General features: G+C 40.7%; 1 protein-coding gene across 3 annotated transcripts in view; it reads left to right on the top strand.

Annotated features, from left to right (window-relative positions):
- The window catches only part of LOC140730328 (regulator of G-protein signaling 7), a 463821-nt gene extending 442979 nt beyond the window's left edge, over positions 1 to 20842 (top strand). For all 3 annotated transcript variants that reach the window (XM_073050595.1, XM_073050593.1, XM_073050594.1), the window contains exon 17: positions 16071 to 20842. In XM_073050595.1, the coding sequence (XP_072906696.1) occupies positions 16071 to 16121 (51 nt within the window). In that variant the 3' untranslated portion in view covers positions 16122 to 20842. The remainder of the gene's footprint in view (positions 1 to 16070) is intronic.
- Positions 20843 to 21464: the final 622 nt, after the last annotated feature.

Raw genomic sequence — 21464 nt, 5'->3', positions numbered from 1 at the left:
GCCGCACATGTGGCTGCTTTGCAAGATAAGAGCCCATAGAATTACAGGGAAGTTACTAGCATAGGTGGAGCATTGGCTGATCAGCAGAAACCAGAGATTGGGAATAAAGGGATCCTAATCTGGCTGACTGCCAGCTACCAGTGGCATTCCACAGGGGTCGGTGTTGGGACCACTGCTTTTTAATGATTTGGACTATTGGATTAATGGATTTGTGGCTAATTTTTCCAATGATACAAAGATAGGTGGAGGAGTGGGTAGCGTTGAGAAAACAGAAAGCCTGCAGAGAGACTCGGATAGTTTAGGGGAATGGGCAATGAAGTGGCAAATGAAATATAATGTTGTAAAGTGTATGGTCATGCACTTTAGTGAAAGATATAAACAGGCAGACTATTATTTAGATGGGAGAGAATTCAAAATGCAGAGATGTAAAGGTACTCATGAGTCCTTGTGCAGGATACCCTAAAGGTTAACCTCCAGGTTGAGTCAGTGGTGAAGAAAGTGAATGTAATATTGGCAATCATTTCTAGAGGTACAGAATATAAGAGCAAGGATGTGATGTTGAGGCTCTATAAAGCACTTGTGAGACCTCACTTGGAGTATTGTGTGCAGGTTTGGGCTCCTTATTTTAGAAAATATATACTGACATTGGGAGGGTTCAGAAGATTCACGGGAATGATTCCAGGAATGAAAGGGTTACTATATGAGGAACGTCTGGCAGCTCTTAGGCTGTATTCCCTGGAGTTCGGGAGAATGAGAGGGGATCTCATAGAAACATTCTGTATGTTTAAAGGCCTGAACAGATTAGATATGGCAAAGTTATTTCTCATGGTAAGGGAGTCTAGGACAGAGAGCATGACTTCAGGATTGAAGGACATCCATTTAGAACAGAGATCTGGAGAAATTACTTTAGTCAGAGGGTGGTAAATCTATGGAATTTGTTGCAACAAGTGGCTGTGGAGGCCAAGTCATTGGATGCATTTAAGGCAGAGATAGATAGGTACTTGATTAATCGGGGCTTCTAAAGGTATGGGGAGAAGGCAAGGGAGTGGTGATGACTGGAAAAATTAGATCAGCCCATGATTGAATCGCAGAGCAGACTCAATGGGCTAAATGGTCTACTTCTGCTCCTATATCTTATGGTCTTATTGTCTGTGTCAGGCATGCAAATAACACATTCACACCAACATAGCCCATGTTGTCTCAGAAGAGAACACTGATATTTTGTGATACCTCTAATATCTTGAGCTTCAAATACCCAACTCCTCAATTGTTGGCACATGGAAGTCAGTGATGCACTTCACTGTCTCTATCTGTCTTCCTTATGATATGATCCACATTTTGCAGTGTGTCACTAAGAATCATAATTGTTGGATCTGGTGTAGTGTGAGCAGGTTGGATGAGGACCTGTGCCTTTATTGTCCCATTTTTGGCTTTCATTCTATTTTGATGTACTCCACCAAAGTGTGCTTGATGAAATAGTAACAGCCAGTGGAACCCCAGGGAAGGATTCATTCATCTGACAAGAAAATACTTAAGCACAAGAAAATCTGCAGATGCTGTATATACAAACAACACACCCAATATGCAGGAAGAATGCAGCAGGCCAAGGAGCATCTATGAAACATAAGAATATAAGAAATAGGAGCAGGATTGTCTACAGAGTCTCTGTGGGTGGAGATTAGGAACAAGAAGGGGTCAATAACTTTACTGGGTGTTGTATATAGGCCGCTCAGTTGTAACAGGGATATCGAGGAGCAGATAGAGAAACAGATCCTGGAGAGGTGTAATAATAACAGAGTTGTCATGATGGGAGAGTTTAATTTCCCAAATATCGATTGGCATCTGCCTAGAGCAAGGGGTTTAGATGGGGTGGAGTTTGTTAGGTGTGTTCAGGAAGGTTTCTTGACACAGTATATAGATAAGCCTACAAGAGGAGAGGCTGTACTTGATTTGGTATTGGAAAATCAACCTGGTCAGGTAGCATTGGAGAAAGATAGGAACAGACAAGTTAGAAAAGCGTTTAATTGGAGTGAGGGAAATTATGAGGCTATCAGGCAGGAAATTGGAAGCTTAAATTGGAAATAGATGTTCTCAGGGAAAAGTGTAGAAGAAATGTGGCAAATGTTCAGGGAATATTTGTGTGGAGTTCTGCAGAGGTACATTCCAATGGAGGGAAGTTATGGTTGGGTACACTAACCGTGGTGTACAAAGGCTGTAATAAATCTAGTCAAGAAGAAAAGCTTACAGAAGGTTCAGAGAGCTAGGTAATGTTAGAGATGTGGAAGATTATAAGGCTAACAGGAAGGAGCTTAGGAAGGAAATTCGGAGAGCCAGCTGGGGCCATGAGAAGGCCTTGGTGGGCAGGATTAAGGAAAACCCCGGCATTCTACAAGTATGTGAAGAGCAAGAGGATAAGACATGAAAGAATAGGACCTATCAAGTGTGACAGTGGGAAAGTGTGTATGGAACTGGAAGAAATAGCAGAGGTACTTAATGAATACTTTGTTTCAGAAATAGGATCTTAGTGATTGTAGTGATGACTTTCAGCAGACTGAAAAGCTTGAGCATGTAAATATTAAGAAAGAGGATGAGCTGGAGCTGTGGGAAAGCATCAAGTTAGATAAGTCGCAGGGACCAGATGAGATGTACCCCAGGGTACTGTGAAAGGTGAAGGAGGAGATTGCTGAGCCTCTGGCAATGATCTTTGCATCATCAATGGGGACGGGAGAGGTTCCAGAGGATTGGAGGGTTGCGAATGTTGTTCTCTTATTCAAGTGAAGGGAGTAGAGATAGCCCAGGAAATTATAGACCATTCTTACCTAAATGGTTCATAAGTTAATGGAGAAGATCCTGAGAGGCAGGATTTGTGAACATTTGGAGAGGTATAATATGATTAGGAATAGTTAGCATGACTTCGTCAGGGGCGGGTCAGGCCTTATGAGCCTGATTGAATTTTTCGAGGATGTGACTAAACACATTGATGAAGGAAGAGCAGTAGATGTAGTGTATATGGATTCCAGCAAGGCATTTGATAAGGTGCCCCATGCAAGGCTTATTGAGAAAGTAAGGAGGCATGGGATCGAAGTGGACATTGCTTTGTGGATCCAGAACTGGCTTGCCCACAGAAGGCAAAGCATGGTTGTAGGCAGGTCATATTCTGCATGGAGGTCGGTCACCAGTGGAATGCCTCAGGGATCTGTTCTGGAACCCTTACTCTTCGTGATTTTTATAAATGACCTGGATGAGGAAGTGGAGGGATGGGTTAGTAAGTTTGCTGATGACACAAAGGTGGAGGTGTTGTGGATAGTGTGGAGGGCTGTCAGATGTTACAATGGGATGTTGATAGGATCAAAACTGGGCTAAGAAGTGGCAGATAGAGTTCAACCCAGATAAGTGTGAAGTGGTTCATTTTGGTAGGTCAAATATGATGGCAGAATACAGTATTAATGGTAAGACTTGGCAGTGTGGAGGATTAAAGGGATCTTGGGCTCCGAGAACGTTCAAAGCAGCTGCACAGGTTGACTCAGTGGTTAAGAAGGCATATGGTGTATTGGCCTTCATCAATCATGGAATTGAATTTTGGAGAGTCGAGAGGTAATGTTGCAGCTATATAGGACCCTGGTCAGACCCCACTTGGAGTACTGTGCTCAGTTCTGGTTGCCTCACTACAGAAAGGATGTGGAAGTTATAGAAAAGGCGCAGAGGAGATTTACAAGGATATTGCCTGGATTGGGGAGCATGCCTTATGATAATAGGTTGAGTGAACTCAGCCTTTTCTCCTTGAAGCAACGGAGGATGAGAGGTGACCTAATAGAGGTGTATAAGATGATGAGAGGCATTGATTGTGTGGATAGTCAAAGGCTTTTTCCCAGGGCTGAAATGGTTGCCACAAGAGGACACAGGTTTAAGGTGCTGGGGAGCAAGTACAGAGGAGATGTCAGGGGTAATTTTTTTTACTCAGACAGTGGTGAGTGCGTGGAATGGGTTGCCGGCAACGGTGGTGAAGGCAGATACAATGGAGTCTTTTAAGAGACTTTTGGATAGGTGCTTGGAGCTTAGAAAAATAGAGAGCTCTGGGTAAGCCTAGTAATTTCTAAGGTAGGGACATGTTCGGCACAACTTTGTGGGCCGAAGGGCCTGTATTGTTCTGTAGGTTTTCTATGTTTCTATGTTTCTAAGTATTCCAGCAGTAAAATTGTCTGACAATTTCATAAATAATAAAATTCTAAATTTTAACTGCAAAATGATTCAATCCCAAATGAATGTCAGAGGTAAGAATTGCTATCCAGATTTTAAACATTCATATTCAGTGCTTTCTATGTGCTTGCTGATGCAATTCAATCCTTGATGTACTTTCGCTAGTGGTGGCATCTGTCGGTCTCGAGAGACCATGGATCTGCGCCTGGAGTTCCCAGGGCGCAGGCCTGGGCAGGGTTGTATGGGAGACCAGCAGTTTCCCAAGCTGCAGGCCTTCCCCTTTCCACGCCACCGATGTTGTCCAAGGGAAGGGCACTAGGACCCATGCAGCTTGGCACCGGTGATTACTTTAGCTAATTCCTTGCTAAAACATTTAACCTATATTGACTGATGGCTGCTGAATCTATCCTCAAAGGTCCTCGGTTAAAGAATAAGACCTACAGTGTTGTAGCCAGGTCTCCCACTGAGAACCCTCCAAAATGGAATACAAGATACATAATATCACCTTATGTTGGAACTTGTACAGGTCTAAATATTTTATAATGTTCAATAGTGGCCAATGTACAGTGCTTGCCTGCTCTTAGCCAAGAAGATTTGATTTCGCTTGTTTAAATCTTGATATTTAAAAGAGTTCAAATCTTTGCAGAAACAACTTCTATTGAGGACAAATATCATTCTCTTTCTACTATGCAATTTTCTGTAAAATATGTAAGTGACAGTGGCCTGTCGGTGGGCCTAGAGGATGTTACTGAGGTTTTCTACAATGTGCATATGGATATGATTTTGGATAATGGACTATAAGATTATTTCAATCTTATAGTTTTTTATATTCTGAACTTTTGTCCATTTTTTTGTCATTTTTTGTGTGCAGGTGAGGTGGATTTGGAGGGGGTTGATGATTGTGTTGCAGTTCTCTTTTTCTCTTAGTTTCATGGCTATAAGGGGAAGAAGATCCTCAGAGTTATATACTTTGATAATAAATGACCCTTTGAATCCTTTGAAGTTGGTGGCTATATTTGACTTAACATCAGTTCATTCCATATTATTATTATAATTATGTATGGGATCCCAAAAACATGCACTCAGTCTTATCAGTTCTAGCAAGTCCTATAGAGGCCTCTATGGTTTGCAGGGAATACCAATGTAACCAAGGCATGTTGATGAACAGGACATTGGGATTCAAATCCATATTTCCCTGAAAGTGCCAACATAGCTAGATTGGGTGGTGAAGAAGACTTACGTTGGTGCATAAAATACAAACGTTGGGGCGTTATGATACAACTTTACAAAACATGGCAGATGCTCTTATGGTATGGTAAATGTCGACCCTACTCCAGGAAGTTGTAGATTGTGGTTCTTTAGAAGTATTTAAAGTGGAATTTAAAAAATATGTTTGAAATATTTACCATTGAGGGCTGTGAGCATTTGACACAGAGCAGGAGTTGAGGCCTGGAGTAGTTCAGCCATGATCATATTGAATGATGTGACACACTGGAGGGATCTGCTGGTCTATTCCTGCTCCTCTTTTCACTTGTGGGTGAGCAGAAAGGGGCTGCTTCACAAATACAAGAGCACAAACATAAGAAATTCTGCAGAATCTGGAAATCCAGGGCAACGCACACAAAATTCTGGAAGAGCTCAGCAGGTCAGGGAAAATATATGGACAGTCATCGTTTCAGGCCAATGTCCTTCATCAGGACTGGAAATGAAGGTGGACGGTGGGGAGACAGGAAGGAGTGCAAGTTGGTAGGTGATAAGTGAAGCCAAATGAGGGGAAGGAGGATGAAGTAAAGAGCTGGGAGATGATAGGTGAAAGAGGTAAAGGACTGAAGAATAAGGAATCCGATAGAGAGGACAGAGGACCACGTGAGAAAGGGAAGGAGGAGGGGCACCAAAGGGAGGTGATGGATATGTATGGAGAAGGATAAGAGGGGAGCCAGAATGAGGAATGGAAAAAGAAGGAAGGGGGAGGGGGATGAAATTACCAGAGTTAAAGAAATTCACATTCATGCCATCATGCCATACAGGTTAACCAGACAGAATATGAGGTATTACTTCTCTAACTTGGCAGTAGAGAAGGCCATGGACTGATATGTCAGAATGGGAAAGGGAATTATAGTCAGCTGGAAATGCTGCCTTTTGTGGCAGCCAAAGCGAAGGTGCTCAATGAGGCAGTCCCTCAATCTCCATTGGGTCTCACTGATGTAGAGGAGGCCGTACCAGGAGCACCAGATGCAGTAGATGACTCTGTGAGATACGCAGGTGAATGTTCCTTCATCTGGAAGGACTATTGGAGGTCCTGAGTGGAGGTAAGAAAAGGGGTTTAGGAGTAAAGGACCAAGTTCTTCTCTCAAAGAGTCTCGAATCATTGGAATTTTCTACCCCAGAGAACTGTGAAGACTGAATATATTCAAGGTCTAATCAATTGTTTAAAATACAGGGAAAGCTAGAATCTTAGGGAATAAGCTGCAATGTATAGTTGAAGCAAAAATCAGATCAGTCATGAACTTAAGTAGTGAAGCAGGCTCAATGGTCCTATAATATTCTGCTGCTCAAATCAATCGCCCTCACAATCCTTTCCATCCGTATGCAACATGTGAAAGCCTCTGTCCCTGATGTATAATTGGAAAAATTGTTGAGGTGTGAAGATTTAATAGTAATTTTTTGTGTTTATCATAGTAAATATATTACAGGAGGACAATAAAAAAATTTGGCATCTGATGATGACCAGTTCTGAAACAACACACTCCAGTAGCAAAATATTCTGTCCCATAAATATCCTTTAACTTTGCTTCAGTCAAGGTTTTAACTTTAGAATTTCCCATGAAGAGAAGCATCAATGATAGAGAATGGAACCAAACACATTTACTTTTAGGTGCCTAGTATCAGCAGAGACTATATAGAATAAACCACACCCTACTCCCAACAATGTCATTAAGCCTAAACATGAGTAAGTCTGCAGATGCTGGAAGTACAAAGTACACACACAAAATGCTGGAGGAACTCAAGTCAGGCAGCATCTGTGGAAAAGAGTCGACATTTCAGGCTGAAAACCTTCTTCAGGCCTGTTTAGGCTGATCCTCAGTATAAAGCTCTCAGCCATGGACCATTTTAACATATTATAACTTTAGTTTTGTAGCATGAAATAAATTCTTCTTTTTCAGTTTTCTTTAATGCTATGCATTACTTTCCTTTTCCACAAATCTCTTTTATATCTGTACATGTTGCCTTTGAAAATAAAATTGTTTATAGTAAAAGAGAAAGTAATACAACTTTGGATATGCTTGAACCACTGTAATTTTTATTCAGTTCGATGAGAACATCTGCTTAAGTCTGAAACAAATACAATACCACCTTTTGTTGTGTTCTATATTTTTATGAATCCATAAATAGGAATTCTGAGCAATTGTCAGCCATTTGAACTTTTGCAACGTTTTCCTTCCAAACCAGAGAGTCTTGATTGTAAACCCCGTGACTTACAAATTGAGGTAGTTCATATTGATGCAAGAAAACATGAAACTCCTTGACAGTTTAAAGATGAATTTTACTGGAATAGCCCAACATTTATAAATATGCAAGTAGTACGAGCTCATTGCTGTAATACCACTTTCATATAAGAATTAGTCATTTCCATGAAGTCGAACATTTTATTCAGTCTATGTGTTTTGAGCTACTGTGGAGTGTGGGTTGTGACTGCTACATTATTGGCAAACAGCAAGTCTCTCATCCCAGCCTTGCACACTTTGGCTTTGACTCTTAGGTGGACGTGGTTAAAAAGCCCGTCATCTGATCTAGTATGGAGTTATGCGAAATACAATGCCAAATACATGCCTCAGGAGAAAGCAAAGAAGATTGGGGCAAGGACACAGTCTTGCTTAATGCTGCTGCTTATGTCAAAGGGCTCTAAAGAGCTGCAGTTGTACTGCACAGTTCCCTTCATGTAGTTGTGAAAGGATTTGATCAATTTGTGTAGTCTTGATGGGCAGCCTAACTTAGAGTGGATCTGAAAGAGCCCACCTCTGCTGACCAATTCAAATGCCTTGGTGAGATCAATGAATGCAATGTGCAGAGGTTTCTTTTGGGGTTTTTTGCACTTCTCCTAGAGTTGGAGGAGAGAGAAAATCATTTCCTCAGTTGACCTTCAAGTACGGAAGCCACTCTGTGCCTCCAGGTAGACACATTCAGCCAACTTCTGTAATCGGACCAAGAAGACGGGTGAAGACTTTGCCAAAGAAACCCCTGTGGTTGTTACAGATTCTTCTCTAGAGGGTAATGATCTCGATGTCCCTCATATCACGTGATACATCTCCTTCCTGCCAGGAAAGGACAGGTTAGGGAATCAAGAAAATAGTTTATGCAGCAGAACTAAAGCAAAATTCTTCAGATGTTGAAAATACCCAGCTGGTCAGACAGCAGATGTGGAGAGAGAAAGAGTTTGCAAGTTGATGACCTTTCATTAGAATATTGTTCAGAATCAGAGTTATGATGAAAGTTTATCAGCCTGAAACATTAACTCAGATTCTCTCTTTACAGATTCTGTCAAAATTGCAGAAAATTCCCAACATTTTCTGCTTTAGTTTCAGCAAGCTCCTTACATTTATCTTTGGTAGGTGGCCAACTGCCCAGTTGCATTGTAAATTAATATATCCTGCTGAGTGCATTTCTGAAAGTAGTGCAGCTACAAATGTTCTTGATATGACAGAGAATTAAAAAAATTAAAGCAGCACACACAAAATGCTGGTGGAGCACAGCAGGCCAGGCAGCATCTATAAGGAGAAGCACTGTCGACGTTTCGGGCCAAGACCCTTCATCAGGACAGTGCTTCTCCTTATAGATGCTGCCTGGCCTGCTGTGTTCCACCAGCATTTTGTGTCTGTTGTTTGAATTTCCAGCATCTGCAGATTTCCTCGTGTTTGTGTTCTAAAAAAATTAAAGACAGTTTTTCTCATTAGACGGCGCCAGGAAATACTGAGACATTTTGCAGGATTCACTTTAACATCTGATCCTAACTCATTCCCTGCAGTGTGCCAATTTTGTATAATTTAAACAGATTTTAGAATATTTTAAAACTTTTTGTTTTATTAGTGAAAATAAAATGTTAACAACTAATCTCTGATGGAAATTATACGGCTTATTTGACTTTGCTAGGTGAATTCTGGGGGGCATGTGTAGGGACTTCTTAATTTAATGAGACAGGATTCACCAAGACTGTTAAGGGTTAAGTTTGCCAAGTGTTACGCTGTACGTTATTACATTTTGGGGGCATTTTTTTCATATATATATGTATATATATACACACACACACACACACGTCGCCATTTGTTGGCTGAGGGAATAAAGTGTACTTTAGAAGTAATTATACTTGTCGATTTTTGTCAACACTCCTATAATGGTGACCCCAGTGTTCCTCCAGACGATTACGGAGTGAATTTGCTCATTTTACAATGACTGCAAATGCCTTTGCTCTCAAGCTCCCTGAACTCTGGCAGGAGCATGCCACCGTTTGGTTTGCTCAGGCAGAGGCCCAGTTTGCAGTGCGGAGAATCTCACAGGGCAATACGAAATATTACTACGTCGTTGCAGTGTTAGACGGCTCTACGGCAACCAAGATGATGAGCGTCCTACAGCACCACCTGGAAGTCGGCAGTTTTGGCAGTACTTTCCAAGTCTGAGTGCGCCCATCAGCTCCTCTCACTGCCCGGCTTAGGCAACTCCAAGCCATCAGAGTTGATGGTCCACATTTTATCCCTCCTTGGCGGGCAGACATCAGCTGTGTTTCATCTACAGAGACTCTTTCCTGCAACAACCCCCAGGCGAGGTGCGGTTGGGTCTGGCTGGCTCTCCCATCAAAGACCTCCGGGCTCTAACGAGAGAGGCTGACAAAGTCCATTCGGACTTTTGCTAAGCATAAGATGGCATTGTGCTTCGGCAGGCAGAGGTTCTACTGGATTTTTGTGTTGACAGCAGTGCATACACTGCTGCTGGGCACCGACTTCCTCTGCGCCTACAGCCTTCTCATTTAAGTCCAGAACCGGCACCTCGTCAACGCAGAGACTTCCTGCTCCCTCTCCGGCACCGTTTCTGCCTCCGACGACTTCCTCCACCTCCTCGCTAAATTCCTGGACCTGACCAAGCCCACCTTCTCCTCTCTAACCGCTAAACACGGGGTGCAGCACCACACCCTCACCGTCAGCTCACCTGTGCACCACCCACACCAGGCCCCTTGACCCGGAGAAACGAGCTGTCGCCAAGGCTGAGTTTGATGCTGTGGAGCACCGGGGCATCATCAGGCGGTCGAGCAGCTCATGGGCTTCCCCTCTCCACATCGTGCCAAAACCTAAGGCAGGTGGGATCCACGTGATGACTACCGCTGCCTCAACAATGCCATGACCCCTGTCCGATTCCCGATCCCGCGCATCCAGGATCCTTCTGTCTGCCCAGCAGGGAAAATTAATTTTTCAAAGGTGGACCTCATTCGTAGTCATCACCAGGTCCCTGTCCACCCAAGTGACATTCCTAAAACCACTGATATTACACTGTTTGGTTTGGATGAGTTCCTTCAAATGCCATTCAGGCTGAAAAATGCGGCCCAGACCATTCAGCGCCTCATGGATAGTATTCTCAGGGATTTACTATTCCTGTTTGTTTACCCAGATGACATTTTGGTAGCCAGTTCTTCTAGTGATGAATATCTCTTACACTTGAGAACCCTTTTCAAAAGGTTTAGTCAGCACAGTCTTATCGTGAATCTGGTGAAGTGTCAGTTTAGGCTGTCCGTGCTCAACTTCCTTGGACACTGTGTCAATGCAGCAGGGGCAGGTCCCTGCCAGCTGAAGTTGAGGCCATTAAGCACGTTCCTCGGCCAGTCACCGTTAACGTCCTGCAGGAGTTTTTGGGCATGGTGAAATTTTACCACCATTTTTGTCCCCAAAGCAGATCAGCTCATGCGTCCCCTCTAAGAGGCCGTTAAGGGCAAAGCAGCCAAGCCCGTCAAGGCATTCTCGGCACTAAGCAGGTGCTGGCTAATGCGACACTCTTGGTGCACCCCCTCGGCACGGTGCATCAGCAGTTGGTCAACGGTGTTTGGCAGCCTCTCTCCTTTTTTAGCCGTCAGCTTCAACTATGTGACGCAAATACAGCACGTTCGACTGTGAGGTTCTTGGTCTGTACTTGGCAGTGTGGCATTTTCGTTTTCTCCTAGAGGGCCATCTATTTACGGCTTCTGTGGATCATAAGCCCCTCCAATTCGCCGTGGCTAGGGTCTCTGAACCTCGGTCTGTTCGACAACAGCGCCATCTTTCTTTCATTTCGGAGTTCACCACGGACATCCAGCGTGCCTCGGGGAAGCATAACCTAGTGGCTGACTGCTTTTCCCGGTCCTTCACTGGTGCTGTCCATTTGGGCGTGGAATACGTTCAGAGGGCGACAGACCAGGTTTTGGACCCGAGTGTGCAAGTGCTGCATTCGACAGACACTGGGCTGAAATTGGTGGCCGTTTCTTTCGGTGACAACGGCGTTTCACTACTGCGTGATGTGTTAACGGGGCGACCCAGGCTGGTTGTGCCAATGAGCTTGTGGTGGCAAGTCCACGGGCTTTCTTACTCGGGCTGGAGGGCATCGCAGAAACTGGTGACAGAAAAGTTTGTGTGGCATGGGCTTAAGGATGTCAGGAACGGGACTAGTGCTTGGTTGGCATGTCAACGCGCAAAGGTGCATTGACACTCCACAGCTCCCTTAACTTCTTTCACTGCCGCTGAGTGGCGTTCTGACCACGTGAATGTGTACTTGGTTCGCCCATTGCACCTGTCCCGCAGGTTAGAAAATTATAGACATTTTTTTTCCATTAGACAGCACCAGGAAACACTCAGATATTTTGCAGGATTCACTTTCACATCTGATCCTAACTCATTCCCTGCAGTGTCCAATTTGTAGAATTTCAACAGATTTTAGCATATTTTAAAACTTTTTTGTTTGAGTAGTGAAAATAAAGTGTTAATGATGAATCACTGATCAAAATTATACCACTAGTCTCTTTAGCAATAAAGTCACAGCCCCACCTACAAGAAAAGAAACCAACAAATTCCCACACCTATCAATGTTCTCCAGAAATTAAGTTAAGGCAGGCACAATTTGATTCATTTTAATAACCATGAGGACAAAGGGTTTCATGACGAGAGAACTAGAATTAATAATAAAATTAGTCCTATTACTTTATAGTGATGCATTGATATTATTATATTTATTTTTGTCATTTAAATTATGTATAATTTAAGTTTATGTTAACTTGTATTTGTAATATATGTGCTGTTGCTGCATAAGCTAATTTCCATTGCAATTATATCCTGTGTATGCATGCCTATGACGATAAACTTGAAATCAGCATGCTGTATGGCTGGAAAATTTGAAGACAGTATTAGTTTCTTACCCATTACTTCTGAATCTATACTTTATCAACACAAGAGATTTAGCAGATGTTGGCAATCCAGAGTTACACACGCACACAATTCTGGAGGAACCAGATAAGCTCTTTATTCCTTTCCATAGATGCTGGCTGACCAAAAACTCCTCCAGCAGTTTCTCTGCTTTATTCTCATTTAGCTTGGAGTCGCCCTACTTTGTAGATGCAATACACTCACCTTCTAAGAATGAAAATATCATTTAGTATGGAGGGATGCTGGTTACTACAATTGTCAAATCAAATTATTACTAATTTACTTTTTAAGAGGAATAAGGTCTAATGCAATACAGTAATTGGAAAATGCAAAGTGAAAATATTATCCTGTCATCATGTCTGCCTTTCATATACACTCAGTGGCCACTGAATAAGGTACACCTGTTCATTAATGCAATATCTAATCAGACAATCGTGTGGCAGCAACTCAATGCTTAAAAGCATGAAGACGTGGTCAAGGCTTTCAGTTGTTGTTCAGACCAGCCATCAGAATGGGGAAGAAACGAGATCTAAGTGACTTTGATGGTGAAATGATTGATAATGCCAAGCCAGGGAGGTTTGGCCAAAATCAAAGGAGGTGATGCATCAGCAGAAAGGAGGGACGTTGAAACCTGGCTGAGTGGTTACCACAGCAACAATCTCTCACTCAATATCAGTGAGACCAAGGAGCTGATTATTGACAGCAGGAGGAGGAAACTGGAGGTCCATCAGCCAGTCCTCATCAGGGGATCAAAGATGCAGAGGGTCAGCAACTGCATCTTGGTTGCTGACCTCGGTGTTATCATTTCAGAGGATCTGTCCTGCGCCTTGCACATAAGTGCAATTATGAAGAAAGCTTGCCATGCCTGTACTTTAGAAGTTTGCAAAGATTTGTCATGACATATAAAACTTTGACAAACATCTATAGATGTGTGGTAGAGAGTATATTGAATGATTGCATCATAGCCTGGTATGGAAACATCAATGCCCTTGAATGAAAAAGCCTGCAAAAAGTACTGGATACAGCCCAGTCCATCATGGGTAAAGCTCTCCCCACTATTCAGCACTTCTATATAGAGTATTTTCACAGGATAGCAGCATCCATCATCAGGGACACCCACCACCCTGGTGATGCACCCTTCTCACTGCTGCCTTCCGGAGAAAGGTACAAGAGCTACAGGACCAATAGCTCCAAGTTCAGGAACAGTTATTACCCCTCAACCATCAGACTCTTGAATCAGAGTGGATAACTCCACTCAACTTCGCTCACCCCAAAACTGAACTGTACTCGGTGAAATGGATTCACTTTTGAGGACTCTATATCTCATGTTCTTGTTATTTATTGCTTATTTATTTATTACTATTATTTCTTTTTTTCTTTTGTATTTGGCATACTTTGCTGTCTTTTGCACGTTGGTTGTTTGTCCATCCTGTTGGGAGCTGTCTTTCATTATGTTTCCTGGATTTTTCTGAGAATGCCTGCAAGAAAATTAATCTCCAGGTTGAATATTGTGAGAAATATGTAATTTGGTAATAAATTTATTTGAACTTTGAGTATTTCAAAAACTGTTGAGCTCCTAGAATTTTCATGCATCCACTCTCTAGAATTTACAGAGAATGGTGTAATAAACAAAAAAAAATCTAGTGAGCAACAGTTCTGTGGGTAAAGTTGCGAGGGGTCAGAGGAGATTGGGCGGACTGGTTCAAGCTGACAGAAAGGTGGCGTTAACTCAAATAACCACACATTATTTGGAGAGGGTCAGTAACTTTAATTCCTGGCTGTCACTATCTCAGAGGACCTGTCCTGTACCCATCGTGTTAATATAATTGTGAAGAAAGTTCGACAGCGGCTCCACTTCCTCAGGAGTTTGCAGAGATGCAGATGTCATCAAAAACGTTGACAAACTTCTTTAGATGTGTGATGGAGAGTGTACTGACTGGCTGAATTACAGCCTGGTATGGGAACACCAGAACCGTTGAGAGGAAAATCCTACAAAATGTAGTGAATTTGGCCAAGTACATCACAGGTAAAACCTTCCCAACAATTGAGCACGTCTGTATGAAATGTTGCCATAGTAAACCAGCATCCATCATCAAAGATCCTCACCACCCAGGTCATGCTCTTTTCTCGCTGCTGCCAGCATGTAGAAGGTACAAGACCCTCAGGTACTACCAGGTTTAAGAACAGTTACTACCCCTCAACCATCAGGCTCTTAAACAAAAGGAGATAACTACACTCATTTAAGCTCTCTTTTATCTTACTATTTCATGCCCGTTATTAATTGCTATTTATTTAAATTTGTATTTGCACAGTTTGTTGTCCATTGATCCTGTTTACAGTAACTGTTCTATAGATTTGCTAAGTATGCTCGCAGAAAAATAATCTCAGGGTTGTATGTGGTGACATGTATGTACTCTGATAATAAATTTTATTTTGAACTTTGACTTTGTACTTTATACAACAGTAGATTCAAGAATCAAGATTGTATAATGTCATTTCTTGTACACAAGTGTAAAAGAGAACAAAGTAATTGTTATACCTGATCAGACGCTGCACAAAAAAAAACAAAAGATGAAGACACAAAAATAATATTAAAACAGAGTAAATGTAAGTACATAAGATAGTTTATGTACATAGATCGATTGCAAGGCAATACAGTGACATTAGGCTGTACACAAGGTGACTGACAGGAAATAATAAAGTAGTGTTGGAGTTAGTGAGTGGAGGTGTAGATCAGTCGTACTGCTTGGGGAAAGTAAGTGCTTTTGAGTCTGGTGCTCCTGGCATGGATGCTATGTAGTATCCTCCCTGGTGGGAATGGGACAAACAGTCCGTAAGCAGCTTGAGTGGGATCCTTTGTGGGTCCTTCAAGACCCTTTTCCAGCATCTTTCTGTATGTAATTTTGATGACGGGTAGGCTGGTGCCAGTGATGCATTGGACAATTTTGCCTACCTGTTGTCGACCCTTCCTGTCTTCCGCAGTGCAGTCTCCGTATGGTGAAGTGGTGCAGCTTGTTAGGATGTTCTCTGCTCTGCATCTGTAGCATGGTGTGAGTATAGACATGCAAACTGCAGCTCACTTCAGCCGTCTCAGAAAGTAGAGGCATTGATGAGCTTTCTTGACTGTCCAGGATGTGTTCTGGGACCATGCCGGGGAGCATCTCTGAATGCACAACATATTGAGTTGTCAAGTGGATGGGCTACAGCAGCAAAAGACCATGAATATACACTCAGTAGCCACATTATCATCAGGTGGTACCTAATAAAGTGACCAATAAGTGTATGTCATAGGTAAAGTTTAATAGATATGTTTCATCTTCTGTTTATTGTAAACTATTCAATATCAATTTTGTTTCATTTGGATTTGAAGTTAATTTTCTGCAAGTGGATGTTACAGCTATTGATCTAACCAGAAATTTCTCTTCTGCTTCTCTTGCACAGGGAAAATCACTGACTGCGAAGCGATTGACAAGTCTGGTGCAGTCTTACTGATGAGTCCACTCACCCTTCTGCCGAGGAGCAAGCGTGATCAGTTGTTCAAAGCTATAACTCACTGTGTATCCTGAACCCAAAAGACATTGCACCATTCTTTGCATGAATGAGAATCTGACGTTTGTTTCCTCTGCGAGTGTACAAAGACATTGCAGACATATAAGGAGAGGGTGGGAAGGGAGGGACGAGTGCTCCCCAAGTCTTTTATGTTTACTTCATCCAGTGCCATATCAACCAGTCGATGTGTATTGTACCTCCACTGATAATAAGTTAAAGTTCATCATAAAGTTAAAACTCCAACTCAGAGTATGATTCATACACCAAACTAACTCAGAAAGTCATTAAATGAATATGATTCATACAGCGAGATATTAGAAAGGTTTATTATGTACATAGTACATATGCTATTGTCCACAATCCAACATTATGTTGCACCACAAAATACAATGAGCACAGAAAGATTCTATTACAAGGCTTATTAGAGTATCCTTGCTGAAAATAACCTGTGCTGCAACTTCAGTGTTTTTGTGTCTTATTTTTATACAATACAATGAATTCACTATTTATTCCAGATTTATTAAAGTTTGTCTTTTTTGTTTATTTTTTCATGTTCATTTATTTTTCAAATGTTTTTTTTTAAAGTTATTCATTGTTTTGATATTGTTTCACAAGACGAGAGCCATCATGTTAATTAAGTCAGCGTGTTTCATTTCTTAAAAGTTCAAAGCAGTTATATGATATTGCAAATGGCTAGTCAATCTTGCTTGAAGAATATTAAGAAAAGCACTTAGCACCATAGAGATATTTTGTAAATTTTAGGTTTATTTCTTAATAACTAGGTAAGTCAAAATAAAATAAATATAATGAGTTTAAAGTAGTTCAGAGTTTGTTTAATATTTTCTTTGTAAGAAAATTTAAGTCTGTTGCAGGTAATGCTGAAAAGCAGGCATGTATTTTAATAACTAAGTTGTGACAATCACTGAAGAGTTCTTGCAGGAATATTAGCTTATCTCAAGGATCTTACTTTTGCTTTAACATGTATTTGCTAATTCACTCACTAAAAAGAAAGAACATCTCGGATCAGCCTGTTGTAAGGGAAATCCTATGACAACGTGAGGGGCAACTTTTTTACACAGCATGGTCAGTATATGAAAAGAGCTGCCAGAGGAAGTGGTAGAGTGAGGTACAATATGATTTAAAATACAGTTCAACGGATACGTGGATATGAACTGTTTAGACCAGGGGTTCCCAACCTTATTTATGCCATGGACTAAAACCATTAATCAAAGGGTCCATGGACCCCAGGCTGGGAACCCCTGGTTTAGAGGGACGAGGGCCAAACGCAGGCAAATGTATTTAACTTAGATGGGGTTCCCATTCAGCTTGGACAAGCTGGGACGAAGAGCCTGCTTCCATCTGTATGAGAGTGTTTCTAATGAGCAGATCTGTTTCGTCGAGAGATTAAAGTACAGCAGCCCCTTTATAAGTGATAACTACAATTCCTAATATTTTCAGGACCTTAATCTAATTATACTTCCTCTCCTTTCCTGTAAGCAATTTGCAAGTCAGGCATTTTTATTTTTGAAAACAAAAAAGAAGATGCAAAGAATTATCCAAATAACTATATGCAAAAGACTGTCAGCAGGCACTAAAGATTACTCAATAGAAAGTTTGAAAAACCTCCTTTCTCTCTGCAGTACTTCAGTCCAGATTCATAAGTGATCAGCAAGGAAGAAGAATACCAACCTGGCTATAAAATAAGAGGTTCCAATGTAACCTACTTTCAGGAATAAAATAAAAAGGTTTCCACCTGGGAGAAATAATCAAATAAACCAGCTGACATTCCAATATTGTAAAACAAAAGTCATGGAGGGATGTAGCCTTGATTAAAATGGAAATGGTGACGATAACCTGAAGAGTGAGCCAGTAATTATTTGCTGAAGAAGGGACAGCAATGTAGCATTGATAATGAGATGCCTCACCAGAGAAACAATGAAGACAAGTGCAAGAGCAGGTTAAATAGTCTTTAAAAATAAATTCATCTGGCATGAGAACAATCATGGAAGAAGAAAGCACTGCAAGATGACCAAGGTTTTGTCTATACCACTGGTAGAAATATGACTTCCATTGCTAAATGCACTGCAATTCATCAGATCAATGCATCCCATTAACTTAACACACTGGATCTCACAAATTCACTTAATATTCTTATATTATTTTGAATAAGAACAATTATGAAATATACTCCTTGAAATCCTAAATGATGAAAAGTTTTAACAACTGTGCTCTATCGCTTGCAGTGAATGCACATTGTTCATCTAAAGTCATGTTGCATTGATATCAAGGATGTTTCTTTCCAGATGTAGAACACTACATGTAATTAAGGTCAAAATGAGGATAAATATTGTCCCGCTATCTGAGATTATATTCTCTTATTTCTGTTATTTTATCTTGATTTAATAACCTAACTCATATTCCCTTCCCTCGGTTGACTCAACCTTTACACTGATGACACCAACAACATTTCAAAATCCCTGTCAGTGGATTATAATCTATTTTAAAAGGAACTGGTTTTCTTTCTGTCAGTCAGAGGATGGATTAGTGTAATTGAAATTAATCAGTTATGAGTCAAAATGTATTAGAGCTTTGCAACTAATCTGATGATTTCAAGAAAATCGAAAACACAGATAAAGATTAGTCATCATTGGCTGAGTTAGCATGGGTTATTTAACTGATGATTTCAGGAGCATTGATTTAATATTAAAAAGGCAGTTGTTGGAGAGAGGTGTTACAATTTGAATAGGGATGGGGAATAATGATAAATTAATTATCTTTTCACCTTTGGGACTTCAGCTTGAATCCAAAATATACCAAGCGATGAAAAAGTTCTTTTCGGCACTTGCTGAAAATGCATCACAGGACATTGCAGGCGAACATAATTTTCCATCTGTTCACTTGAATGAGAGTAATGCCAATGGGCAGCGTGCCCAGAATATGCTTACTGTAAGCACAGAATCATCAAATTGCTTCTTAATGCCTCCACTCTGTACCTTGTCAGCCTTGGATTTAAAATTAAGTTGAACAGTCATCATGGTTTATCATGCCAGGGCAAATGGAATATTTAAAAGCATTTGATTATCTCACTATGAGGATGGTTGGTAGGAAAAAGTATTTGCAGCAGGTGATATGCAGCTTTTTTAATGCAATTGTACCTGATGTGAGAGAGATTAATGATTGCAGCCACAGGTGTACTGACTGTAGACTGCCCCTGTAGCTAAGAAAATGGAGTTTGTGGTTTTATTAGCTGTCAGTAGGACTTAACAACTGAAACAAGGAAATAAGTGTCTAGTTTTACAGATTCTGCTGATAGCCAGCATCTGGAAGCATACAGTCGTGCAGAGCACAGATACCATAGGAATCATTTAGATGTGACCTACTTTCTGACTAATTTACTTATTCCTGCAGAAACTCCCTAATCTCAAATATCACTTTTAATTCAGCAAAAACATTGTGCATTTGTCTACAGCACATTCCTTGGACATGATTTTCATCTCACTGTTAGATGTTTAAGCCTGCCTGCTCCAAGAAGCTCATTAAAATGGCTATCTAATGCCAATCAATGAAAGCAAGTCTGATAATTCTGCCAGTCACTCCTGTTGTTCTAATTCAACTTCTATTCTTTCCAACTTGTTGGCTAAAACACCACCTGACAATAAATGGACTGAGTTCAAATTAGTTAAATTTTGATCTATCCAGATTGACTGAAAGCAGTTTAAATTCGTTTTTTATTATTTTCGGTTATTTCTTCTTACCAAGACAGTGATGTCAAGTGACTCAGTCCACTGGTGTCTACTTCAGCCAGGGTCAAATTTCAAAGTAAAAGTATTACCACATACTACCTTCACAGTAGCTGTCACACTCATTCTGACAACCACTCACTAATGAGAAAGAGGCTTCTGGTTAAACATTGCTGAGTCGCCAACCATTCAGTTGTGGAGTGGATTGGGCACGGTTTTCAACTTCAGTAAGAAGATTTCCAAACAGAGTCATGCTTTCTGAAAGTACAGTGCATTACCTAAGTACTAAGGCTTCCACCTCCTCAAACTCAGCAGCAGTTGCATTGGAAGTAGATATAAAGTGTGAAATATCCTTTTCATGTCAAGCTATCATTGTTTGTTAATGTACATTAGATTGGTAAATAGCAAAGTGTCAACTATTATTACCCATTTTGATGGATGCAATCTTGAATGGATTTTCTGCTGCTAAGATCCCACATGTTATATTTCCTAGAGTCTGATTCTGACATCAAATTCAATTAGATGTAAATTCGTGACAATAGAGATACAGTATGTCTTTTCACTGGGACACTTTGCATCCACATTCTTTTCCTTTCTGAAGCATACTGATCATCAGGACTAATGATAACAACTGAGTAAAATATTTAAGCCAAGTTGTTTTATGGTTGCTCACAATTGTTTAATGTTTACGTAAAGCATAAAACACAACTTTCTTATGAACTGTGTCACAGACTATACTTGTAGAAGTAGGGGTGTTCGTCATTAAGACATCTTACAAGAAATGTAAAGTATAATTAACTCAGAACTATAATTAAATCTTCACTGATTGAACATATATGGAGAGCCTGAACAATTTTCATATCTTACAAATTCTTTAGGAATTGTGTTTACTCTTTATAGAATGATAATAAAATGTAGAAACTTGTTGTCTCTGTGGTTGTAGTGGATTAAGATAAAAATTTCCAAGCAAATGGGTCGTAAAAAGTCACTTGTTCTTTTGCCTACAGCAGGTCTGCAAGCATTCATGTATCATTTTGGAAACTTTTGTACATCTAGATCCTACTATTTATCCAAACATCCCTTCAGTTTAATGCAATCTTTATAGTTCTATATACAGCAATGGTACTGTAGCAATCTTATCTATGCAGACTCTGTTTCACACACTGCAAGTTCACAGCTTCACATAATTTGGTTAAGTAAACTACAGCAAATGCATTTTTGTGCAGCCATTTTGGGTCATTATGAGGCTTTAGGGTTAGTAAAAAGACCACAAAGCCCCTGAAGCAAACAATGTTGTCACTCTTATCTTTCTGTCTGGCCTCATTCAGACTGCTGTGTTACAGATGTGCCATATGTTGAGATTTTCAAGTAAATCTCAATGTGTTCTTTCAGTTTCCAGGAATAACTGACAGCACTGTCAACACTCCAATAATTGTACTTTTGAACTCTAGTAGTCAGTGAGTGGATAGGGTAAAATTTCCCTTGTAGTGAAAAAATCTGTGAATACCTGTTTATTGCCATAATTAACGGTGCAGCATTAGAATGT

This window comes from Hemitrygon akajei, chromosome 7 (assembly GCF_048418815.1).
Source record: "Hemitrygon akajei chromosome 7, sHemAka1.3, whole genome shotgun sequence".
NCBI lineage: Eukaryota > Metazoa > Chordata > Chondrichthyes > Myliobatiformes > Dasyatidae > Hemitrygon > Hemitrygon akajei.
This window is presented reverse-complemented; position numbering and strand designations above follow the sequence as displayed.